The sequence below is a fragment of the Artibeus jamaicensis genome, unplaced genomic scaffold (genome assembly GCF_021234435.1).
Source record: "Artibeus jamaicensis isolate MK-2021 breed Jamaican fruit bat unplaced genomic scaffold, CSHL_Jam_final scaffold_1019, whole genome shotgun sequence".
NCBI classification, from domain to species: domain Eukaryota; kingdom Metazoa; phylum Chordata; class Mammalia; order Chiroptera; family Phyllostomidae; genus Artibeus; species Artibeus jamaicensis.
This window is the reverse complement of record NW_026522025.1, coordinates 25,316,050-25,343,071: the sequence shown is the minus strand read 5'-3', so window position 1 is coordinate 25,343,071 and position 27,022 is coordinate 25,316,050. Positions and strand designations below refer to the sequence as shown.

General features: G+C 36.2%; 1 protein-coding gene across 1 annotated transcript in view; it reads left to right on the top strand.

Annotated features, from left to right (window-relative positions):
- The first annotated feature begins 20,597 nt into the window (after positions 1–20,597).
- Positions 20,598–27,022, top strand: part of ADGRL4 (adhesion G protein-coupled receptor L4) — a 114,647-nt gene continuing 108,222 nt past the window's right edge. Inside the window, exons 1-2 of the mRNA XM_037148137.2 lie at positions 20,598–20,731; positions 22,077–22,226. Of these exons, the coding sequence (XP_037004032.2) occupies positions 20,710–20,731; positions 22,077–22,226 (172 nt within the window). The 5' untranslated portion in view covers positions 20,598–20,709. The remainder of the gene's footprint in view (positions 20,732–22,076; positions 22,227–27,022) is intronic.

The following is a 27,022-nucleotide window of genomic DNA, read 5'->3' as shown; positions in this document are numbered from 1 at the left end:
GAGAGACTCATTGCAATTCAACCTCGCTAGGGCAGTTAAATGAAGCACAAATTGTCTACGAGTCAGCCTAAGGGACACAACAGAATTTATATAAGCATAAATATCACAATTTTCATCATTAATTTACTGGCTGCCTGATGGGTTGGTATAGCTATGACAAATTCTTTAAGAATTTTAAAGACAGGGAGAACATCATGGGTAAACAGTATAGAAAAAATAGTCACATGATATAATTTTTAATAATTATTTTATTGTTCAATTACAGTTGTCTGCATTTTCCCCTAGCCAGTTCCCTCATCCCAGCCAAACCCACCTCCCCTTCTTGCCTCCACCCTCCCCCGACCCCAGTTTTGTCCATGGGCCCTTGAGAGTAGTTCCTGAAAACCCTTCCCCTCATTATCCCCTCCCACCTCCCCTCTGGTTACTGTCAAATTGTTCTTAATTTCTGTATCTCTGGTTATATTTTGCTTGCTTTTTTTCTTTTGTTGATTATGTTCCTGTTAAAAGTGAGATCATATGGTATTTGTCCCTCACCTCCTGGCTTATTTCACTTAGCATATTGCTCTCCAGTTTCATCCATGCTGTACTAATAGTTCTAAATTTATCCCTCTTTCATTTATAGCAAGCATTATTCACTCATAACTGCATTCTTTTGTTTATATTTCATAAATTATTTTGTGATAATATTAAACTAAATGCCACAGTACATACTGTTTATAACTCCCATGCCTTCTTTTTGTCTCTCTCCCAGAAGTGTCTCTCTACCTCTAATTTTTTAATATGATTCCCTTAATTTTTATGGTTTTAGCACACTTATATTTATCCCTGAAAAATAAATTTATTTTTGAGATTTATAAAAATGTCATTATACTTCATGTGACTTGTTCTTTTCTCTCTTTTGTTACATTTCTAAGACTTAATCAGATGTTTTAATTTTTGTTTCACTTATTTTCATTACTAAAAAATATTTCATTACATGAATATGCTTTAGTTATTTATCAGTTCTCTTTCCTGTGTTCAGGAAGGTTGTGTCTATTTATTTGTGGATTTTTTTGTGCTTGGTATTACAAAGACAGCAATTGGGAGCTTTTTTTTGTTTTGTTTTTATCCTCAGCAGAGGACATACATATTCATTGATTGTAGAGAAAGAGAAAGGGAGGAAGAAAAACATCAGTGTGAGAGAGAAGAGAGAAACATTTATCTTGATTGGTTGCCTTTTACACACATCCTGGCTGGTGGCCGATCCTGCAACCTAGACATGTGCTCTGATCAGGAATTGAACCTGCTGCCTTCCAGTTTGCTGGACAATGTTCCAACCAACTGAGCCACACCAGCCATGGCTGCTATGAACATGTTTGTATTTGTCTCTCAGGGCTCATGTGCAACAGTTTTTCTGATTATATGTCTAGGAATAGAATTGCCCAGGGGTAGATATTAGGTTTTTTTCCCCAAAGTAAATATACCAAAATATAAAATTACACTTGATCTACATCGAAACCAACACCCAGTATTGTCAGGCTTTTTACTTGTTGCCTGCCCATGCTTGTCCCAACAAAGTTGAGACAATTATATTCTCTTTCTCAAAACTATTCAGATTCAGTTTTCAACTTAATCGAATATAACTAGTATATAGATTAGTTTGTACAGAAATGACAAGCCTATATTACCTGACTTATTTAAATTTTCTACTTAATAATTCATTAAAATTTTGCATTTTACATATAGGGCTTCCAAATTATATTATATATTCCAAGGTAAATTTTATTTTTTGTTGGTGGTATAGTATAGAAAACTCCTGAAATCTGTACAAACGAGAAACATCTTGTTGATTTTCCCATAACTTTAGTGATGGCACAAACATGTCTGCCTTATGCCCTGTTCTCCTAGGATAGGTGCTCCTTTAGAAAGCGTCTTGGTTCCTATACAAGGAAATCCATGACTAGCTGCCCCATCAAGGCAACTAACACGTTTAATTTCCTACAGTATATCCAATGTATATGTCTGTATAGATATACCTTTATATACCTATATCAAGGCTATATATCTTTATACAGGTATATCTGCATATGTAATATACAAAAGTCTGTCCAGAAAAAGTCTAACCATTGTTAATAAAATGAGAACCATTTCTGCAACATGGATATAACCTGACATCCCAGGAGAGTGGACTGGAATGCACAAGTGTGAACAGTGATGACTTCACTGTACCAGTCAGTGAGCGTGGTAGAGGTCATATACATGGTGGATGAGATCTCATGGTACAGATCTCAACCACTAGATGCTGTTGACTGAGCATGTGTACTGTGTGGCCATTGTATTCGAAATGACTAGGTGACTAGAACAACAAATCTGCATCAAATTTTGTGTTAAGCTTAAACATTCCTCCACAGAAACTATTTGGATGATTCAGAAGTCCACATCTATTTAAAAGTGATTCCAAGGCTTGGGTCCAAGGCTTAAGTAGCACTCACAGTGAAATTACCCTCAACTTAAATGTAGAAGTAGACACAGTTACAGATATTTAGGGAGGTAGATAAAAAGAAAAAAGTTTAATTTTGGAAAATGTTTTAGACATTCAAATGGCATATCCAAGTAAGTAGTTCTGGGTGTTAAGGATGTAGTTCAAATACAGTAAGTGGAAACCACACAGACAATAAGCTTCATTAGCTTGATCTCGTTTACTGTTACATCTCCATTACCTAGCACAGTGCATTGCTCTTAAGTGCTCAATAAATATTAGAGACACGAAGGAACAAATGTTTTATTTTAAACATATAAAACTCAGCCAGGGTTTGCCTCTGTGGGAGCTGTATAGTAAGAGGACTTAAGGTTAGGGCCAGGAATTTCCTTAGTTTGCAACTCCAAATCTATTGGTTTTTTAACTTTATCCGTCAAGCAACTTGCTTCCTGTAACTTGTTTGATTTGAACAGTGATATATATCCATGTGAGTCAGCTAGGTTGTTGGTCAGAAAATAAACCCCTAGATAAGTAAAGGAGTTTAGTCTTATCTATTACAATACCAGGCCATTTTTGTGCAGAACAATAACTCTGATTTTTCAACAATTGACACTCAGATGTTTTTCTGACAAACTTGCCAAGATATTTGGCTACCTCTTGAGACCGCTCCTGGAAAGAGGAAGTTTGTTTTCCTGTTGCTCTGACAGGAAGAGGTGGATCTACTCTGTCTGAATGCAGCACTAAAATTGTTAGGACACAAGCTAAAAAGGATGAGTAAGTTAGTATATGGTGCTCTTTAAAGTTATGTATCTATATAGACAGTTATGTGTGTATTTATGTGTGCTTGTTCACGTGCTGAGTTTGCAGTGCTAAACAAATCTTTTATTATGGGCTGTGGGCAAACCAATTTTAAACCTCAGTGAAACAGGTGAAACTGAGGACTATGAAATGGGAGCCAGGCATTGCCACTCACTAATAGATGATATTGGACACATTTTATTATTGCTAAGCCTCAGATCTTCAGTTTTTAAATGGTAATACACATTTAGCTTATAGTTACCTCAAATTGTATGTGAATCTATATATACCAAATGCTTCATAGTGGCTGGTAAATAACAAATATTTACTACATGGTAGTTATTAGTGTTAATAATGTTGTGTATGCAATTTGGTTTTTTCTATTCATTACTTAAAATTATACTATACTAATTTTCCATGTCACTAAATCATCTCTATAAATAACACTTAAAAGTGTTGCGGAGCCACGGCCAGGTGGTTCAGTTGGTTTGAGTATTGTCCTGTACACAAAGAGTTGCGGGTTCGATCCAGAGTCAGGGCACATACCTAGGTTGTGGGTTTGATCCTTAATTTTGTATGATCAGTTAGCATTGACTATCCGTGGTGTCATTTCCTTAATTACATCTTGTTTATTGAGTTCTTAAATTGTTTCCAACACTTGATTGCCATGATTAAAGTGGCTTTAATTAATTTTGTGCATAAAATTGGTTAAAATCAGGGATGCTTTTGTTTTTTTAATGCTATATGTAAAGAATTTGAACTACTGAGTCAAAAGATGGGAATACTTTTAAAGGTTATGGATACAATAAGTGCTGAAAATTTATACTCCAAATCAGTTTAAGTGTTTGATTTTGTTTGTTTAATTAATTAATCAACTAACAACTGAGGAAAAATTGCAGTAAAAGACCACTTTTGTCAAGGCATTCTCTTTTTAAATTATATTTTATTGATTATGCCATTACACTTGTCCCAATTTTTCACCCTTTGCCTCTTCAACCCAGGACCCTGAACCTGCTCAGGCAATCTACGAACCATTGTTCATGTCCATGGGTGATGCATACAAGTTCTTTGGCTACTCTGTTTTCCGTACTGTACTCTACATCCCCATGGCTATTCTGTGACTACCAATTTGCACTTTTTACTCCCCTTGCCACGTCACCTATTTCCCCACATATGCCTTCTATCTAGCAACCATCAAAACATGCTTGATAACTATGATTCTGTCTCCATTCTTCCTGTTTGTTTAGTTTGTTTTTTATATGCAGTTGTTGATGGGTATGTATTTATTGCCATTTTATCCTTCATACCTTTGATTCTTTTTCTTAAATGAGTCCCTTTAACTTTTTATATAATCATGGTTTGGTGATGTGAAATTCTCAATATTTTTCTTGTCTGGGAATCTCTTTATCTGCCCTTTGATTCTAAGTGGTATTTTTGCTGGGTAAAGCAATCTTGGCTGTACGTCCCTGTTTTTCATGACTTTTAATATTTCTTTTTTTAAAATTTTAATTGTTATTCAAGTACAGTTTTCTGTTTCTTACTCCCATCCCAGCCCACCCACCCAGTCCTCCCCGCTCCCTCCCATTTCCACCCGCCCTAGTTTTTATCCATGTGTCTTTTATACTTGTTCCTATAAACCCATCCCCTTTTCCCCTGAAATTCCCTCCCCTCTCTCTTCTGGACACTGTCAGCCTGTTCTCTATTTCACTGTCTTTGGTTATATTTTGCTTGCTTGATTGTTTTGTTGTTTAGGTTCCTGTTAAAGGTGAAATCATATGGTATTTGTTTTTTACCACCTGGCTTATTTCGCTTAGACTTTGAATATTTCTTGCCAATACCTTCTAACCTGAAAAATTTCTTTTGAGAGATCAGCTGACAGTCTTTTGGGAACTTCCCTGTAGGTAACTAACTGCTTTTCTCTTAATGCATTTAAGGTTCTCTTTTTATCTTTAACTTTTGACATTTTAAGTACGATCTTTCTTGGAATGGGCCTCTTTGCATCCATCTTATTTAGGACTCTCTGGCTTTTTGCACTTGCATGTCTATTTCCTTCGTCAAATTAAGAGGGTTTTCTTTCATTATATTTTTCATAGATTTCCAATTTCTGGCTTTTTTTCTTTTTTTTTTCTGCCACCCCTGTGATGTAAATGTTGGAACACTTGAAGTTGTCCCAGAAACTACTTACGCTATCCTTATTTTTTTTTACTCTTTTCTCTCTGTGTTGTTCTGATTAGTTGCTTTTTGCTCGCTTATGCTCCAGATCATTGATTTGATTCTTGGCTTCATACACTCTACTGTTGTTTTTTTCTGTAAATGGTTCTCTATTCCAATTAGTGCATCCTTTGGTTCTGACTGGATCTTTTTTATACTGTTGAGGCCCTCACTAAGTTCCTTGAGCATCCTTATAAGCAGTGTTTTAAACTCTGCATCTGATAGACTGCTTATTTCTACTTTGTTTAGTTCTTCTTCTGGAGTTTTGATTTGTTCTCTCATCTGGGCCATATTTCTTTGTCTCCTTATTTCGGTAGCCTCCCTGTGTTTGTTTCTATGTAGTGAGTAGAGCTGCTATGACTCAGTGTCTTGGTAGCATGGCCTAATGTAGTAGTTGTCTTATAGGGTCCAGTGGCACAGCCTCCCCTATCACCCAAGCTGGGTACCCAAGGTATGCCCTTTATGTGGGCTGAGTATACCCTCTTCTTGTATTAAATTCCTGGTTGCTGTTGGCAAATCAATGAGAGGGATTTACCCAGACCAGTCAGTTGCCAGAATTGGCTATGACCACTGACCGCCAAGCTCTGCCCTTTGCCCATCAGTTGTCGAAGAGCAGGGTGGTGGTGCTCCAATGCAGTCTGGACCTATCCACCGAGTGTGCAGGCTTTGGGGTTTCCCAGGTGGTACAGGCCAAAATCTGCCCCTACCTGTGTTCTGCCCAGAGCCACCCTACGTGAGCTGTAAAACAATCTGAGTTTGTTGTTAGTTGTGCTGGGCTTAGAGATTCCCAGGCAAAACCAAGCTGTGAATCTAGACTGGCTACTAGTACAGAGCCTGGTGCCACTTAGCCAGAGGTATGAGGGGCTCCGGGTTTACTGAAGCTAGCTGTTGCTTGCTGAGGAGGACTTAAGAAGCTGTGAAGCATGAGCCAAGACCAGGCATTCATATAGAAAAGTCACTGTTAACAGCTTGGGTGGCCTATAAGTTAGATGAGATGGAACCTCAGAGGGTCAATTTCCAGAGTGGGGCAAACAGCTTTAGCCATGTTCATGGAGTCTCAAGTACAGCACCTGCCTGCTGCTCTGTGTGGGGAAGGTTCAGGAAAGGAACATTGCCTCTGCCTGCCTTTCTGTTTGGGAGAAAGCTGTCCCCCAGCTCTTGCCTTGATGCCAGACACTTCAGTTTCTCCGTGTATGTCACTGGTGCTTCTCAAGCTGCTACTCTGGTGCTGGATCTCAGAGGGAGTGAGTCTGTATGAGTCTGTGTATGGATCCCTTAAGAGGAACATCTTGTGACTCTAGAAGTTTCTCCCACTGACTCATTCCCCTCTGGCTTTTGCAGCCAGAAGATATGGGGACTTATCTTCCTGGGACTGAAACCCTAGGCTGAGGGGGCCTGGTGTGGGGCTGGGACTCCTCACTCCCAAATATCCTTCCCAAATTTTATTCACTACACATGGATGGGGGACCAGCCTTGTATGAGCCTCCACCCCTCCTACCAGTCTGGATGGATGTGGTTTCTTTAATCCCAGAGTTGTGATACTTCCATTCCACTGGATCTCTGATGGTTCTGTGTGATGGTTGTTCTGTAAGTTAGTTGTAACTTTGATGTGGCTGTGCAAGGAGGCGAGCTGTGTTTACCTTGGCTGCCATCTTGACTGGAAATCTCAAGGCATTCTCAGGCATTGTATATATCCACATGACATTATCACAGTGGCCAGTAATGAGTAAACATATGATATAACTCAAAATTACATATTAATAACTGCACAAGACAGGGTTTGTCTCTGAGGAAACTTACTGTCATCTAATGTGGGGCATTCTACATAAATACATGACTGAGGAAGAGTTAAAACAGATAAAGTCAAAGGAACACAGAGAACAAAGAAATTAAATTCTATAAACAATTATAAATCCCAAAACAAATGGTTTTTCTCATCACTGATGTGTACTCAAAATCTGAAAAGACTTTTAGACTATTCCTATTTTGTTCATTAATAGATCATTATATTGAGTCACTATTTTATTTATAACTGAGAAATGTACATCAAATTTTCTTCATTTCTCCCCAAATTACTTTTGATCAATCTTATCAATACCATCACATTCTAAGATTATATAAATTGCTTTTAAAAGGTTTATTTATGGTTACACAAAATAAATTTTGATATTTTGCAAAAAGTTTCATGTGTTAAACTACAGAGACTTTTTGTAAAGATGAAAATATTATCTTCTTTTTACTCTTGTATGAAAATCCATCAATATCAGTAAGCTGAAGTTATCTAACCATTGCATTTAAAAGTAAAACTATAGCTGACAATTTTACTAATAAAACTATTACTTCTAAATATTTCACTTAATATGTCACCTACTTAAAAACCAAAAGACTTTATCAATAAGCCACATATGCTTAACTCAAAGCCCCGGATTGTGTGACAAAACCACTGTGTGATAGCTATAAATTACTAAAAAATTCCCACTATAACCTACAGCATGCTAGAATGCTTTTTTCATGTTATGCTGGTAAATACTATCTTATTTATAATGACCATCTTCAAAGTCTATAAAAGTCACCATGCTAATTATTTAGAAATGTTTAAGTAATCCTTTGATTGAACAAAGTACTTATGGATTTCTTTGAAATCTTAAAATGTTATCATTATTTTTAATACACTAAGCAAAACACTCAAAGGATGGAGTTGTGAGCAGCTCAATCACTTGGATTTGGACTTGCCACACAGAGGTACTTTTGTGTAGCTTTATATTTTAATCAAGGATGATCTCTTTCATTTAATTTACAACTTGAGAATCTATTATAATAAGTTCAATATGCTCAAAGACTTTGGACTGACATCTAACATTAAAGCTATTATCTCATAGTAAATTTTGAAAAAACACTCTATTACCCTAATTTTTTTAATCCCTGGACTAAAAAAATAAGTGAAAAAAGTAAAGATTCTAATTTTGATATTCTTATTGTACTTATATTTGAAGAAAGGTTAAGTTTCAAAAATGTACCATACCTGCACCTATCTCAAAATATATTCATATATACAAGGTCCAGCAAAGTAATGCATGCTTGAGTGTGGTTGGTAGGGTAATAATATTGGTGTAATACTTATAGTTTTAATCGAGTATTTCACCAAAATTGTCGTATGGTGTGAGAGTGATATGGTTGAGAGTGATATGGTTATGTTACAGAATTACATGCTTATGATTTTGTAATAAAAGACTTTGTAATAAAAAGGGGTGTTCTTTGTCCCAATCTGTGTGCATATTAGAAATGTAGAAATCTGATGATGTTTTAGTAACCAGAAATATTCATAGGAACTTAACTCTTGTTTACATCAATTAATTGATAAGTTCTTGGAAACTGACTTTAAGCAATACAACCTATAATAAAATCAATTTTACTATAGGCTACTGTGAGCTATACATGCATTTAAGAAAGATGAATAAAAACAAGAGAGATAGCTCTTTCCAACCCTTATTCCAGTTTGGGGTCACAGGATGGCACAGCCTATCCAGGTAGTTCAGGTTGCAAGGTGGGCCGCACCCTGGACAGTACACTCTTCATTGCAGAGCACACTCACACACACACACACTCACACAAACAGGGACAATGTGGACATGCCAATTCACCTCAGGGGCACATTACTGGGATGTGGGAGGAAAGCAAAGACCTAGAGAACATCCATACAGGCATGGACAGAACACACACATGCCACAAAAGCACAATGGCCCTGGCCAAAGTTGATTTTTTTCTCATCATTGTTACAACAAAAGGACATTGAACAAGATGATATTATTTGAGGATCTGCTGTACACACATATGCGCATATACACGTATGAGGGAAACACCCTCCCAAAACAGAATTATCTTTTTGAGTGTGAGCCCTTTGTAGTACAGGCTTCCCACACAAGGTGAGCATTCTAGGAACACAGCTGTGTCAGTGTGTTACCTGGTGTTTTGAGAGGCTGAGTTTGGCTTCAGTGAATTTTTTTGAAGACTCTTTCAATGCATTAGCATATTTCATAGTGGGCAGTTTGCAAGCACGTCTGCCCACACCACTGAGTCCTCAGCAGTTTTTGACCAAAAGTGGCTTGACCCGTGTGTCCCACCTTCCCTACTCATCTGATCTTGCCCTGAGCAATGGTTTTTGTTTCCCCAGATGAAAAAAGTCCTCAAAGGGAAACATTTTGCCAGTGTGAAAGAGGTCAAACACGCACACACACAACAAATGGCAGAAGCACTAAAAAGTATCAAAATCAGCAAGTTTAAAAACTGCTTGAGGAGTGGAAATAAAGTCTCACTAGTTGTATTACATCAAATGAAGAGTACTTTGAAGACAACTGAAATTTAAACATGTAAGAATAAATACACAGTTTTTATAATTAATTTCTATCTTTAGGGGTTCCCCCTCATGTATAAATGTGAATATATATTCATATGTGAATATGTGTATATGTATATTTAATCTCCTAAACTGTGGTGTTGAGCCATGTGGTAGCCCTGTCTTATCTTAATGTTCTTCTTTCCTTCCTAAGCTTCTGCCTTCCTTTCCTGACAGTCTCTGCTTATTACCTACTTGGAGTGAAGAAAAATTAGGGCAAAACCAAATTATGTTGGTACAAAGAGTCCATTTTCAGATTGCCATGGTAGGCATGGCTTTGTCCCGTGTATCGCAACTCTGTCCATGACAGAGATATATCATCAGTTGTTTGGAAAACATCATCAGTTAGGATTAGGTTTCCCTATGGTTAAGACTAAGTCTCCAAATAACAATGGCTCAAACAAGACTGGAGGTTATGTATGCGTGTATGTATGTATTGTATGTATATATTTTAACATTAAAGAAAACTAGAGGCAGCCCATTCTGTCCACTCTGAGAAGCAACACTGGTTTATCGCCTCACCAAAGGAGGCTGTGGCTCTTTCTCCTAGACCAAGATAACTGTTAGAGTTCTGATTTTAACCACCATGTCACAAGTAGCAGGATGGGAAAAGCAGGGTGAAACAATTAGTCTAGTCAAAGGAGGTTTCCAAAAGTGAAACCAAAAGCTTGTGCTTATACCTCCAAAGCAAGAACTTGGTCTTAGTAGTTCCAACTACAAGACAGACTAGAAAATGTAATTTTTATTTTAGTAGGCCAAGTTCCCATCTTCAAGTACAGCGTACCACTGCTATGAAAGATGGGAAAGAGTGTTTGTTAGGGAAGCATCCAGCAATCCCTGCCACGCCCTCACAGCAGACTACATTTTTTATAGCATTATTGACAATTATTTCTTTGCATTGATTTTTTTTGTTTATTGTTGCTTAACTCTCAAATTACTGAAATCAAAAACATACTATGTCAACTTTATGGTACAAGGGACAAGACTGCCTGAATGTTACTCCGAGGATTCATTCTGGAGTTCCAAAAATAGCTTGAACTGGGGAGTCTTTTTCCATTAGGAAGAAGTTATCTTTTGTACCCTAATCACCCACAGGAAGACATAACATCACAAGGGCCTTGCAGTCAAAACCGATTTTAAGCAGGTGGTACATAAAGCCAAATTTCTTGACTCCCAGGAGCCTGCTACCTTCTGAAAAAAAAAGTGTTTTTTAGGCTTGTGCAGTAAGAAGGGAGAACAGAGTGCTGAGACACATTCACTGGACTTCAAACCCTCAAGGTATGTCTAGTAAAGCATCTATCCTGGTACATATTCAAGCCCAAGGTCATTAATAGAAGAGAAGGCAGAGGCCCTCCAGTCTTCTTATCATCCCCAGGGGGAGGCTGCTGCCTGGGCCTCTCTCTTGCCCATGAAGTACAGATGTGCCTTTCAGTGGAGAGGGGCTGCTTTCCCTGCTGGTGAGGTGAGTAGGAGATCAATCTTGTCAGTTGCAGAGGAAGGAATTTTCCGTTAATTTGGGACCCAGGAAGTCTGAATTTTGAAGCCAGCTATTAACAAGAGTTGTCTGGGAAGGTACCCAGGTACCTCGGGCCACTAGGGGAAATCAGGTTTGGCACAGCCACCCCCACTGAAGACATTAGAGGGGCATCTCCAAGTCCCAGCTGGCTCATTGTCCAGGAAACAGGGTCAGACCCTAAGACCGTTTTGTTATGCTGTAGTTTTCAGTCTCCGCACTGTCCTGCAGAGCATGCCGTGAAGCAGACACTCAGTAAGTTGGCTAAAGAATTGATGAATCAACAGAGAATATCCGATGCTACTTTTAAAAGCAACTTTGAGAAATGTTAAAACTTGAATTATTTGCTTTTTTTAAAATAAAAAGAAAGTCACCCTGATGTAGATTTGCTAACCTATCATTGTGTGTTTTCTCGTGAAAGATCAAACTTTTATGACTTCCACGGGGAATACCGAGTGGGCTTTACTGGAATAATGCCAAGAGCCTTCGTCTTTAGGAATTATTCATCAGATGGAATCAAAAATCAAGATTCGGTGCTGTTTTTTTTTAATTGATTTTATTTCTTGCAACCTAATTCCGATCACCTAATTGGAGTTGTTTCCATTAACCATCAATTTTTTAATAATTCATTATAAAATACAGGTCAGTTTAAGTAGTTTGAAGCTCGAAGAAGAGCCGGAAAGCCAAGCAGTGACAGTGCCGGGTTTCCTGTTCCGATAGAGAAATCGGGCCAGGTAGATAAAACGACGCCTCTGGCTTCAGAAGATAAAGAAGCTGCACCTCCCCCCGGGCATATACATTCACTGGAAGCCACGAGGAAATGATTGGAGCAGTGAGGAATATGAACTGAAGAAAAATTCTCCAGATAAAGCAGGGCACATAAAAATATTTTATATTCTATTGTTCTAGTGTCTTAGGTAATTATTAGACAGAATATTGCTTTGCTTTTTTGAATAATAATATTTGGAAATAACTCAGTGCTAAAGTAAACTTAGTACTCTAATAAATAAATGATTATGTTGAGAGTTAGATAATATATATTAAAAATTATATCTGCACAAGTTATTTTACTACATACATACCTGCCCTCAACATGAACCAGGAAGTCATCATTTAAAGAGTCCCATAAAATTATAAATTCTTTCGGCATGTTACCTCTCAGTAACTTTTTTACACAGTGAAATTATTAGGTATACTTTTAATTCCAGGGTAACTTTTTGTTGGGATCAATGCTTTTATGATGGCAGAATTATAAAATCAATCCGTTTTGTTGACAGCCTTATAAGTTCGTTGGGGGGGGGGGGAAACAAGAAAAAGAAAAGATGAGATTTAGTCATTCTATTGAAAAGGATAGTAAGAAATGGAACACAGTAAGTATATTTACGGGACAAATTCTAAGACCATAATGATACGGATCCTCTCAGATGTTGTGGTAATGAAACACAGAACACTGTAAATAAGACATCAATTAAAAATTATACAGACAACCTTAACAATCATAGTACTGAAAGTGTAACAATGCATATGATTAATTTCAGCCTTGCAAAACAAAAAAGAAGTTAACAGAGGATTGAGTTTGAAGTAATATATATCATTATAAAGTTTTCAAAAGTATATTTTTACAAGTGTAAATAAAAATATTATATTTGTACAAATATAGTAGTAATAAGGGACATATTTAGAAGATACATTGCTAATAACAGAATACTAAAATTATTTTGGAAAACAAAAAAAAATTTTTTTAATTCTGACCAGTAGTATACAATAATCTAGTAGAAATCAAATAAAAACTACTTTGGACAGCTTTAATCAGTAGCCCATTTTTTTAAAGAAGAGTAAGTGCCTAAATTAACTACTTATGTTGGGATTTTATTTTTATCTTATAATTTAATAAGAAAATTAAAAAAAATTAGTATCTCAACCTCAGGATTAAATACCAACTAGGCTGATAATAATTTAACTGCAACTTCTATCTTTCACAGGTAAGCAATTTCACATATACCCAACATTGTTACAATTATAATTTAGACTTCTTTTTATTTTAAGCATAAGTATTTTATTAGAAAACATACTCAACAATTAAGTATAGTTTAGTAGATACCTGAACATCTACTAATAAAAACAACAACCACAACAAACAACTCTTCATGCTTCCTACATTCTTGGATCAGCAAACTCATTCGTCACCAAAATAAAATAATATGAGAGCTTTTCTATAACATTACTCCTCACACCTTAAATATTTTGTTTATATTTTACAAATAAGACTCACAAAACACATCATTTAAAATACCTTTTCTCTCTAGAATTACACTCATAGAAATAAATGTTCTTGAAATTATTATGAAAATTGATCATTATTCTAGATTTTGATCACTTTCTTGTAAGTCAATAAATAAAACAAATGTGTTTTACCTATTTTATATAACAAAAGACCTGTTTTTATTAACAGATTTAAGAAATAACACTATACCATGTCACTAAAAATAGTAGTATTTGGTATAATTAAAATTTGCAAAATCAATGTTTAAGAACTTTGAATGACAAACTAATACAACAGGTTTTTTATATACTTTTTATGACATATGAAAACAATTCTATATTTTAGCCTTTGATAAAATGTTAGTGTATAAATTATATGACAATGATGCCTTTATGTTACCATGACTTTTAGAAGAAAATATGGTTCCCTTTAAAGCTGTTTATTTCTGTGTTGGCAAAATTATATCAGCACTTGTTTGGAAACAGCACTGTTCATACCATTTATGGTTATAAATGAAGACATGGACAAAACTCATGGCCTGATGTCCACCTTTCATAATTTTTTAAAAATGAGGTAAACTACAAATGATTATAAGCGAATGTGTTCTATTTAGACTTCCAAATAGCCTTCTATTTTTAAACCAATTACTTCTCACTGAAGGATATTAATAAAACAGATTACAATGAAAATGAAAAAATTAAATCTTGCCTGGGATTAAAGACTTGTGGCAAAATAGAAAATAAGGAGTTAGAATAAAAGGATAGCCCTGGCTGGTGTAGCTCAGTGGTTGGTTGGGCCTGTGACCCAAAGCCTGGCCAGTTCAGTTCCCAGTCAGAGCACAAGCCTGGGTTGCAGGCCAGGCCCCCAGTGTAAGGGGCACATGTGAGGCAACCACCCATTGATGCTTCTCTCCCTCTCTGTCTCTCTCCCTTCTCTTCTCTCTAAAAATAAGTAAATAAAATCTTTATTCAAAAAAAGAATAAAAGGATAATTCTCTAAGTGAGAGGGAGTTAATAATAATGTGTCCTGGAGAGCTGAACCAGAGGCTTCTATTTTCAATAAGCATGCAAATAATAGTGATGATTATGAAGAACAAGCAGCTAAACTATGCTGACAGCATATAGTTACAATATTTAATTTTTCTAAAGAGAAATCGATCAATTGCCAGAATTGTAAGAAGGTAAAATAAACTATGGATTACAGAACACAAAGGTAGATGAAATGTAAACTACAATATATAACACAGCTAAAGAAACTATTTAAATTACTTGTACATCCTGATGGGTTCTGTAACTTCTAAGGATACTATTTTGCACAACTCAAAGAAGGAGAGGAATTAACTATGAATAAATCAATACCCTGACATGTTAAAAGCATAGCAAAAAAGTTTAACAATATTAAATAAAAGGTGATTTTAGCACGGTGTATATTTTTAAAGTGCTACCCGTTAAAAAGATGAGGTCAGTTTAATATTTTTGTACATGGAAGTTGTCCAAACAAAAGGAAGTATATTAATAAAATAATTTAGAAGTCGGTTACAATGCAAATGTTAGCATAATGCACATGATTTTTTTAAATCAATGCCTGGCTCAAAAATATCAATTCCTGTGTGGATGTTAACTTATAAATCTTTATGAACAGAATCCATAGGAGAGAAAAAATCATATAAAACAGGAACATTTGCAAATGTTAAACAGAATAATGGAAAGATTTAGTGAGTTTTCTTAAGGTCACAAAACAATTGAATGACCAGACTGGGAAGGAACTCAGATCTCCTCCCTTCCAGTCAACTTTGAAAATTACCAGATGCTTTTTGTACCCCTTTTTACTAAAAAAATTAGTAGCAAAACACTAGTCAAGTGTTTCTTTTCATAGTTCTGGAAGCTCAATTCTAAATGACTTTTAAATACTAAGAATTTATTTAAATTAGAGTATGAAGTTGTTAAAAGTGCCTAAGTGGAAATGCTAAGCAAAATAAGCCAGTCAGAAAGACAAATATCATATGACCTCACTTATATGTGGAATCTAATTTAAAAAAATAAACTGAGGAACAAAATAAGACCAGAGGCTTAGGTGCAGGGTACAGACGGACAGATCTCAGAGGGGAAGGGTGGTTGGGAGGGACTGGGCAAGATTAGCCAAAGAACGTCTCTGCATATATGCATAGGCCAGGGACACAGAGGATGCTGTGGGAAAGGCTGGGGCAGATGCGGGCTGGGCGGCTGGGGGCAAGGGGAGGGAAGACGTGGGGGCATCTGTGATAGTGTCAACAATTAAAAAAACTTTAATTTATATTTGATGCAAATGTTGACAGACATTAAATTGGCTCAATATAGATTAAAGAGATACAAATTTCCAAATAGCTGATTTGAACATTGCAGTATTTTTATACTGGTTATTTAAAATCATAAGCTTAACACTGAGAAGAAAAAAAAAAGAAAGATAATTCTCCACTGTTTGGGAACCATGAATGACTTTATAAATAACTAAGTGTTCATCTGGCTTTTTAAAAAATTAAGTGTAAAAGACTGGTATTTTCTATATTCTGTTAACAAAATGTATCTTGAAACTCAAAAGACCTCTGACGCACACAATTTCCTGTTAATCTCCAAAAGTAAAAAGGTAAATTTTTGATAAATTTTTATTACATTCCTATCATTCTGGAGGCACAGTGAGGTGTCATGGAGGAAAAATAAAAGCTATGGGTTTTTTTGTTTTTTGCTTATTACCTTCAAGTTCTAAGGGACCAGGTTAAGAACCATTAACATGCAATTCCTTTGTGGAACCTCGGTCTTTACCCACTGGTGGCAATTCCCTTTCATGGCGGGGTGGGCGGGGGCAGGGCTGATTGATCTCCTATTTTTGTAAAGCTTTCTTCGATTTCAACATGGAGTATGTTGCAATCAGATTGCTCTTTCCAACCTCACGTGTAACTCAACTTCCCTTTTTTACCTTTTTACAGCTCTTTTGCCAAATGTATATCATTAGTGCTAGGTTTGACTAAAATTGACCTGTGGTGGAAAAATTGTAATACTATTGATGGTACTATAGGAATAGTGATAATATGAAGGAATGAGTAACTACTTAAAGTAAAAAATTGGTGACAAAGTTGAGAAAAGTCAAATGACTCGTGAGTAATAACACTGTTTAGAGGTATAGTCACAGAGCTGGCCAAACACTTAGAATCCAATTCTATTATTAGTTCTTAAGTGAGGAATTAGACACTCTCACAGAGGTCCTGAAGGGGGTCCAGAAACAGCATGTGTTCCGGTGCCAGTCTCTGTGGAAACCGTAAATGCATCTCTGGAGACTCTCTTAATATCAGTTGCACACTAAGTTTTTATACTTAGATGTGTTGAAAATGAAAGAGATGGAAAACCCCACAGATCTGACATGGATATTAATAAAGTTAGCAGTCCACTGTGATGTAGCAGGGCAGGTAGGCACTGTTATTTTCATGTTACAGCAGGTGAAATGGCCCCCAAAGAGGTTAAAGAATTAAAACTAGAGTTAAACCCAGGTCTTCACAGTGAATACTTTCCATAACAAACTACAACCTGACCAGGAACCTTTCAAGGAAATCCTGTCTAATTTGGCATCTGATAGACAGACCCAAGATAGAACTAATCATAGATTTGATAAGATCTCACCTTGCAGGATGAGTGTTCATAATAGTGTATTAAAACTATAATTGGGCGGGCAGCTTAAAATGACTTCATTTCCAGGTGTTATACTTAGTTTAAAATTCAAAAGTCAGACATGTCTCAATGCTACACAAATGAATATTATTAATAAAGTTTAAATTTGCTGTTATATAATCTTTGAGAATACTTTTTAAAAATATGATGTTTTCACTTGTAATTAAAATATTTATAGAAATTGAAAATTTTAAATGTTTCTTTTATGTAAAAATAAGGATTCAGAATTATACAATTATTATCTTAATACCTATTCTTGAAAAAGTAATCTTTAAGTAATATGTTTTTAATTTATTTAATTTTTACAAAGAACAGTCTTAAAACTATCAGCATCACTAATCACTCAGGCTTGCTTCTTTTCTTGATAAAAATATACTGGTAAACTTTTGCTTTTTAATTACACATATGCAAAAGAGAAGTTTGAAAATATTGTTTTCAAAAAACTGAATTTTAACTCTGCTAATTGTTAAGAAATTATAGGGAATAATAGTTTTAATTTGCTACTTCTTTTATCTTTAGGATAAAAGTAAAAAGTAAGAATTTGTGGCTGATGTGTAAACTATTTTAAAATAAAGATTTTAACTATACATATTCTGTTTCAGTTTATAAGAGTATCAGAAAATAATACATTTCTATATTTGTGCCTTTTGAATAATGAATATATTCACTGACTTTGGAAAAAACTAACTTCATGTAAATAGAATCAAGACATTAGAACACCTTGAACTTTATATTTTAAAACTGGGTTCATTGAATGTACTTTTTTTCCCCCTTCAAAGCTACTTCTGATCTATCTTTTGTATTTTTGTAAATGGCTCTGACTACCTTCTGCTCACACAACTAGAAAACTGCCATACTCTGTCTCAAACAGATCCCTCAACCTTAGTAAGGCAACCTGACATCAATTTATCTAATTAGTCTTTATCTAATCCTGTCTATAATCTGTCACTACCTCCCCATCCAAAGATGCCTACCCTTGCTCAGACATTTTTAGTCTATTTCCTAGACTATTCTGGCTTCCTTGCCTTTGATGTCTCCCTAACATCCCTCATTCTGATTCCTGCCAGAATTTTTTCACTGAATCACTGTCCAAGTATTTTTTTAATTAATTAATTTATTTTTTAAATTATTTTTCAAGTACAGTATTCTTTTTTTTACTCCCTTTCCAGCCCACCCCCCCATGCCTCCCACCTCCCTCCCCTTTCTACCCCCCTTAGTTGTTGTCCATGTGTCCTTTATGCTAGTTTCTGTAAATCCTTCCCCTTTTCCCCCTGAAATTCCCTCCCCTCTCCCCTTTGGTGGCTGTCCCCCTGTTCTCGATTTCAGTGTTGTTGTTTTTATTCTACTTGCTTGTTTGTTTTGTTGTTTAGCTTCCTGTTAACGGTGAGATCATATGGTATTTGTCTTTTACCGCCTGGCTTATTTCACTCAGCATAATGTCTTTTTAAATAAAAAATTACTAAAAGGAAACCAATTATTCACAGAATAAAATCCACATCTTTATGTGTGTGTGGCATTTAGGGCCTTTAAATCACCTTTCATACCCTCTGAATAGCAATAACTAGAGACTTCTCATTTTTGCAGCACCCTCCTGAGGGCGAGCTATAAAAGGAACATAGCAGGTGACTGAGCACCGACACAGGGGCAAATAGCCTGGGTTTGAATAAAGCCACTCTTTTAGGCTGTGTGACCCTGAGCAAGTCACAGTCCATCTCTGTTCCTCATTTACCTTGTCTACTGTGGTGCCACTTCTGGAGCTTTGTTGCAGGAATTGAATAAAGCTAGAATGGGTACAGAAATATGCAACAAAGAGCTGAGAAAATGTGTCAATACATATGTATTCATCTCATTATAAGTTCTGCTATTGTGACTAGTTTTAGTTGCTGCCTTACTAGTTTAGACCCTTTTTGGAGCCCAAAGGCCATGTCTTTTTCATCTTTGTGAGGGTGTGCACTATCCAAAATAGATTCTCAGTAGATGTTTGTTAAATTAAACAGAATGCATTGGAAATATGACAGATGGGTGCCAGATAATTTAAAGGTAAAATTACTTACTTTGATAACACAAATATCAGTCATTTCTTTTCTTTAAATAAATTTTAATGAGGCATAATCTACTTGTAATGCACCAATTTTAACCGTAGAGTTCAGCGAGTTCAGATAAATTCCCACAAACATGCAACCTCCATTCCAATCAAGATGTTGAATATTTCAGTCCTGACCCGTGTGACTCAGTGGGATGGACCACAGAGTATAGGGTCACCAGTTCAATTCCAGGTCAGGCCATATGCCTGGAGTTGCAGGCCAGGTCCCCAGCTGGGAGCATTCAAGAAGTAATCAACTGATGTTTCCTTCTCTCTCTCCTCTTCCCCTCTCTCTAAAAATAAATAATTTTTTTTAAATGTAGAATATTTTCCCTGACCTCAAATTTTCCTTTGTGCCTCTTTTAGTCAATCCCCAATTTCCACCCCAAGCTGGGGTAACCACCAATCTGCTTTCTGTCATTGCAAATTAGCCTTGTCTGCCAGTTATTATGAATTTTTAAACTAGAATCAAAGTTTCAACCTGAATCATCAGTTTCTGTATGACATATAGTGATATACAAAAGGAAATTTTGTTCTGGGGGTGGGAGACGAGAGTATACATAAACTTTAACTGAAAACAAAAAAACAACATTTTGTAATGCCAAAGCCTTTTAATTCTTGAAAGTTGGCTTGTTTTACCCAGACATTTTGGGCACTATCCTAATCTCTACACATGTCAAAGGTTATCTTTACTTTATACTCTGGAACCCCGAGCCCTCACAAGGGGCGGACTGAACACTGGTGATGAATGCCCGGTTGTTTGAAGCCCGGTTGTTTGAAGTCAGGGCTCCTGACCTCTTCTTAGCCCATAGTTTCTATGGACATTCATTACAGGATAAAATAATGCAGTATCCTGAAACTCAGGCTGTAGGAAGGACACCTAAGACCTGTTCAGCTCTGGATGCTTTCTCAGGTGGACACTGCATGGCCCTCTGAACTGCTTTGGACGTTGAGCACAGGTCTTGGTTTGGGGTAAGGGCTCTCTGGTCGCTGCACCTGGCGGCAAAATGATCCGGAATAGGGTCTGCAAGAGTGCTGACACTGACAGCTAAGAGACAGGGAGTGAAGTCAGGGCGGCGTGGGGGAAGGGGTCGCGGCCGGACGTGGCCGGCAGACTCAGGGCTTGACACACACACTCACACAAAAGAGACCGGAAAGTGTCCGGAGGAAGCCTGCGCGTCACTGCGGGGGGAGCCCAGACTCTGCTGAGCCCGCCAGGCCGCTCTGCGTCCCGGGGACACCGTCGAACACCTAGTTGCGCTCCCGTCTTGCCATCCCCGCGGCCACCGCCAATGAAACTCCTCCTGCTCCTAGGTGAGTGCCCAGCGCCCCTGGTCACCGACGCTGCTGGAGAGCCATTACTTGTAGGGAATGGGATTTTCCCAAGGTGGAACTCACTCGCCAAGTGCAAGTCGCCAAGTCTCCAAGGAGCTTTGACGCAGCTTTCTCAGGATGTTTTTCTCTTTGGCCTTTCAACTCTACAGAGTTCGATATTCACGGCCTAGGGACTGTCACCTTTTCTTTCCTGCTGACAAAATGCCCCAAATCCCCAAAGTCTAAAACTTTGACCTTTCTTCTGAGCCTTTCCCCACTCAAGAAATTTGAGAAAATCCAAACCATTAACACTTGTGGGAGGTTTCTTGACATTTTAAAAGGACTGCCAGCCCAGACTTTGGGTTCTTTTAAAATATCATTTTGATGATGCTATGCAGAAAGAAAATAAATCACATCCTTTAAGGTGAATTAATTATGATTTAGACAGTATACACAGCTCTGTGCTAGGCTGGGATTTAGAAGCAAATGTTTAAGAATCTCTTGTTAATAGTAAGGACGATTTATCTGAGATGACTCAAAATATTCAGAGGCTTTGCATGATGCATGACTGTCCATCCCCAAGATGGCTTGTCTTGAGAAGACCTTAGACAACAATAAAAAAAATGTCCTTTACTTTTCCTTATTTCCATAAAAAAAATGTCCCTTACTTTTCCAAAAAGCCCACCATTTTCAACTTTGTTTTTAATGACTCTGAAATAGTCAGAGTCATTAAAAGAGTCTTGTTGCTGCATTTTATTGGCCACATTTGTGTGCTTTTGCATTTCTGGAAGATGAATCTTTAACCAGTATGTTGAGTTTTATTTTAATTTCCCCTAATGGGAGAAAAATATAAAACACTTTTAATAGAAAAGGCAGAATTTAAAAACACAGAAAAATAATTGCATTTGTCCTTCTGGTTGTTATGATATGTTTCTCTTCATCTTAAAATAATACAAATTTGAATTTTAAATGACTTAATTTACTGTGGTTTCAGCACTGAGTCATTCCCAGAGTGGAATATTGCTTTACAATCATCAATTACCTTTAAAAGTATCTCACCTCAGGGTGAGGGGTGATACTATAGCCCAATGATCTGGGAATGTTGTTTTCTTTATAAAGCTGGATTGTTACATTTTGGCTGTGTTGAAATTTACTTGATAAACTTTGAGACTCAATCGTGCCTTTTTACCACTTGATTTTCTGATGTTTGTAACTAAATGACCCCTTGGGAAATTCTTGTAATCTACATAAAAATAAATAAATCTATTTGTATTTACTGTGATCTAACTCAGCAGTGGGGGGAACTTTTTCTTTCTGAAAAGATGTATTTTTCCATTTTCTTTAGTGGGTTTTTCCACTTTGTTGAATTCTTCTTACACTCAAAATTGCACGAAGACACCTTGTCTCCCAAATGCAAAATGTGAAATACGGAATGGAGTTGAAGCCTGTTATTGCAACATGGGATTTTCAGGAAATGGTGTCACAGTTTGTGAAGGTAAACAATCTTTATTATTTCTTTTGGATTTTATTGTAAGATTAAATTGTAATGTGATTGTTCTTCTCTTGTACAGAAATTTAGTTGTTTTACATTATACTGTTTGATTCCATTCTGTTTATAAAAAAAAGCTTAGTTAATTAAACAATAAGTTTGAATTTCCCATGTCAAAACTAAGCTTGAATATGTGTGTATATGTATAGGTATACACACATATATATTAATATATATACATATGTATGTATATATACATATACATGTACATATATATGTGTGTGTGTGTGTGTGTATATATATATATATATATAGTGACTTGGGGGATAGAGGGAGAGATCTATTTCTTGTTCTACTTATTTATGCATTCATTGGTTGCTTCTTCTATGTGCCCTGACTGGGGATCAAACCCTCAACCTTTGCATATGGTTGGGGCCTTAATTATATATTTTTGATGATTCCATTTGTCTTTTTTTATGAATGTTAAAGACTGCCCTTGAACTTAAGCTGAAAAACAAAGTTGCAAAGAGCAGAGTCACAAGGAACAGAGAGTTCAGGGCATACAGGCTCTACTGCCAAATGTTGTGCTCAGATACTTTCTTTAGTACATGATTACCAAATTTGAGAATAATATTAAGATATTTGAGGTTCCCTGTTGCATACCCTGGGGGCTGAGAGACAGAGAGAAAGGGGAATTTTGAAAATGAATTCTTTTGTGGAAACATAGATCTCATTTACAGAACGTTAGGCTAGAGCCCAGAGCAAGAATTGCTAGAAACAGTCTTTCTAGGGTGCAGTTTAGCCATTGACGTGGCGAACGTAACACCATCTGACTGATAATCAAATTTAAGTGATTTCTTGTCTGTGGCCTTCAATACCACCACCACCGTTCCTCTTCTTCTTTCAACATCACTCAGTCTTTGTCTGCTTTTTCATTTTTAGAAGAATCTAGTTTAACTTGGTCAATAGAGCAACATTCTGTATAGAAGACAGGGAAAGAAAACACATTCCAGTCATTTAAATTAGTTTTAAAATATAATTAAATGAAAATTTCAAACGCCATTTGAACTCATGTGGTTTTTTATTCTTTAAGGTATTTAAGATAACATGGACTTTTTCTAATTAAGCCAGGATCTTATACACTGATATAGATATCACATGTCTTTTTGCTTATAGGGTAAATATGTTGTATCTTGCGAATCAATTAGATAAACTCTTTAGAAAGATTAAATATACAATATGTTGTAAGACCAAATCTCACTATAATTAGTGTAATGTTTAAAAAAATGTAGAACAAGAATAAAAAAGTAGAACAAAGCTACAGTAGCTTAATGTTGCATTAAATCAGGCCTTTCTGCTTATATACACAGCCAGAGTTGGTAATACACTGTTCTACAAGCACTACAAAATTCCTTCCACAAGTAATCTCGAATTTTTATTATATATGTAATCGAATGGCATTATGGCAAGCTGATAGTTGAGTGACCTTCCAAATATTGCATTAAACATATTAGCGTGCTTTTCCAGTAATCATTACAAATTGTACCATGGCACTTCATAAGTAGGGTTGTTTTTTTGTTGGGTATTTCTCAACTGTTGTGATTACCACCATTAACATCAGTGATTTTTCCAATTATATATTTAGCAGTCAAACTGCTAAAGCATCAAATCATGTATTTAATGATTTTGGGTAAAACCACATCTTTTCTCTTGCTGCCTAAGTCAATAGCCAGCTGAAAGGCAGAAAATGTGTTCCACTGGAAAAAAGACTTCAAGACCTTTTAGCCTGCAATTTCTTTTCACAAAAAACACAGTTTGTAATTGAAATATTTTTCAAGTTCTTTATAACGTAAATCTCTCCCTTTTAAACTTAAATCCTCTTCTTTTTAACTTAAATACATTTTTATTTATAGGAAGTTATATATTCACTTTTCCTAATAGTCACTTGCAGAGGTTTTTGATGACCCCTTAAAGCTGTTCAAACATTGATTTTCATCATTTCACCTTTTACTAATTTTCTGTCTGATTTTTTATATTTTTCAGTAAGTATATTAAATACGATTGTTAGAATTGAATTAAACTTAAAATATTGTATTTTCAACTCTTGATTTTTTAGTTTCCCAGAGAGGTTTCTTATTTTTCTATCTTTCTTTAAGATTAGTATTAAATCAATAAGAAATGATTTTTTTAGAAGGTAAAAAGGACTTTTGTAAAGATTTTGTTTATTTATTTGTTTGTTTGTTTGTTTGTTTTTTTAGAGAGAGGGAAGGGGAAGGGAAGGAGAAAGAGAGTTAGAGAAACAGCTGTGTGTGGTTGCCTCTCACGTGCCCCCCACTGGGGACCTGGCGTGCAACACAGGCATGTGCCCTGACTGGGAATAGAACTGGCCACCCTTTGGTTCACAGTCTGCACTCAATCCACTGAGCTACACTAGCCAGGGCTCAATAAGAAATGATTGATCAGGATTTTCATTACAGAGGATGACTACCGCTAGAGGAATAGAAGTTGTTTTCTTTTTGTCATCATTATAATCATCTTCATTATCTTTGTAAGCTTGGCTCCCTCAGAGACCTACCAAATAAATATGGTAATAACCATTTCTCACTAAATGTACTCTGTTCCAAGAGTTGGTTCAGAACAAATCATTTAGAATTTGGATCGTGTTTCCATAAAAACAATTTTTATTAGTAGTGAATTTATTTCATTAATCATCTTTTTACTAAACAAATATTTATTGAGTATTCATCATCATCGTCATTATGATTATTACCATCATCATTAGGATAGCTAATGACTCTGTGCACCTAGTCCAAGATCCTAATTATCACAGCACCTTTATCTATAATTATTCCCACTTTGTCTGCAAGGAAATAGAGTCTTAGAAAGGTTAAGTGAACATATGAAGTAGTACAACAAATAAGTGATGAAGCCAAGATTCGAAACCAAGACTGATTCCAAAGCTTGTACTCTTACTGATCATGTCTGACCACAAGGCCTCTACTTAACATACACTGTTATGCCCTTGGGTTAAAATAATAAATAAGAAATTAGCATTGATTTCTAGTATCTGGGGACAGTTACCAAACTGTATTTATAATTGATGCAATGTTATAAAAGCTATAAATAGATATAAATTTGAGATGTGCAAACAACTTCAGGAAAGTTTTTTAAATAGTGATAACACTTAAACTGAGAATAAGAATAAATAGGATTTATCAAGATGGACAAAGTGTCAAAAGAGAAGCAGGCAAAAGGAATGAGACTTAGCAAAGGCCTAGAAGTTGAACATGTGTAGTATGCTTTAAGGAGTTCCAAGTATTTCTTGCTGGATATGTATCACAGGGTGTATTAATTGAGGGGTCAGTGGCAATTATGAGGCTATCAAAAGTATGAACTTTATCCTGTTAACAAAGCAGAGTCATTGACAAGTAGTAAGTAGCTGAGTCACATTATAAATTGTGTGTATTAAGAAGATGACCCTGAGGTAGAGTAAGAATGGTTTGGCAAAGGTCAGTCAATCCACAAAAGGCTATTTTACTCTCAACCTACAAAATCAGTAGTACTTTATATTTGAATAGCCCATTATATTTCATGTCACCTGTATAAAATATATTTTTAATTTCTTATATCAACCTTCTGAAATAAGAAATACAGATGCTGGTTTTATTTACAAACACCCATGTGACTGGCTGTACTTGTTCTGTTGTAGTCTATTGCTACCACGCTTCCTGTAAGAGAGAAGCAAGACTCCAAGGGAGTGGGTTGTGCACTGCCTCAGGCTACAGTGCTAAAGCTAAGCCCCAAACACAAGGATCTCAACCTTTTCCAGATTGCCAAAAGTGTCAAAATATTACTAGCACCTGATAGAATTTTATAATACAGGTTTTCAAACCAAATTGGTAGAACTGTATCATTTTAGTGGGTATTCATTTTTTAAAGATCTATTTATTTGCTTTCAGAGAGAGGGGAAGGGAGGGAGAAAGAGAGGGAGAGGAATGTCAATGTGTGGTTGCCTCTCACATGGCCCCCAGGAGGGACCCAGCCTGCAACCCAGACATGTGCCCTGACTGGGAATCCAACCACCGACCATTTGGTTTGCAGCCTGTGCTCAATCCACTGAGCTACACCAGCAGGGGCTAATGGGTATTCATTTTTTTAACAATTTCATTGAAGTATTGGTGGTAATTTATTTACACTCTTATCTTTATGTTGATACATGAGGATAAGACACAAGATGAAGAAGTTTATGTATCGACTTTGGGGTATGTTTAAAAACTTTTGAAATTGATTCCATTTATGCCAGATAATTAAGAAACTGTTAAAATGAAAGGAAAAGTTGGAAGGATTGAAAGAATGTCTGTACATCTACACAGACATTCTTTCAACCCTTCCAACTTTTCCTTTCATGGATGGAACTGGAGAGCATTATGCTAAGTGAAGTAAAGCAGGGGGTGAAAGACAAATACAATATTATCTCATCTATAAGTGAAACCTAATCAACAAAAAAAACAAGGAAGCAAAATATAACCAGAGACATTGAAATGAAGAACAAACTGACAGCAACCAGCGGGAAGGGGAGAGAGATAATGGGGGAAAATGGGAGAAGGGCTGTCAAGGAATGTGTATAAAGGACCTATGGACAAAGACAAAGGAGGTAGGATCAAGTGTAGGAGGCGAGGATGGGTGGGGTGGGGAGCATGATGGGATGAAAATGGAGACAACCATATTTGAACAATAATAAATAAATAAATCTGAAAAAAGAATATGTACATCTAAAACATGAAATTGCTTGAACTGGAATA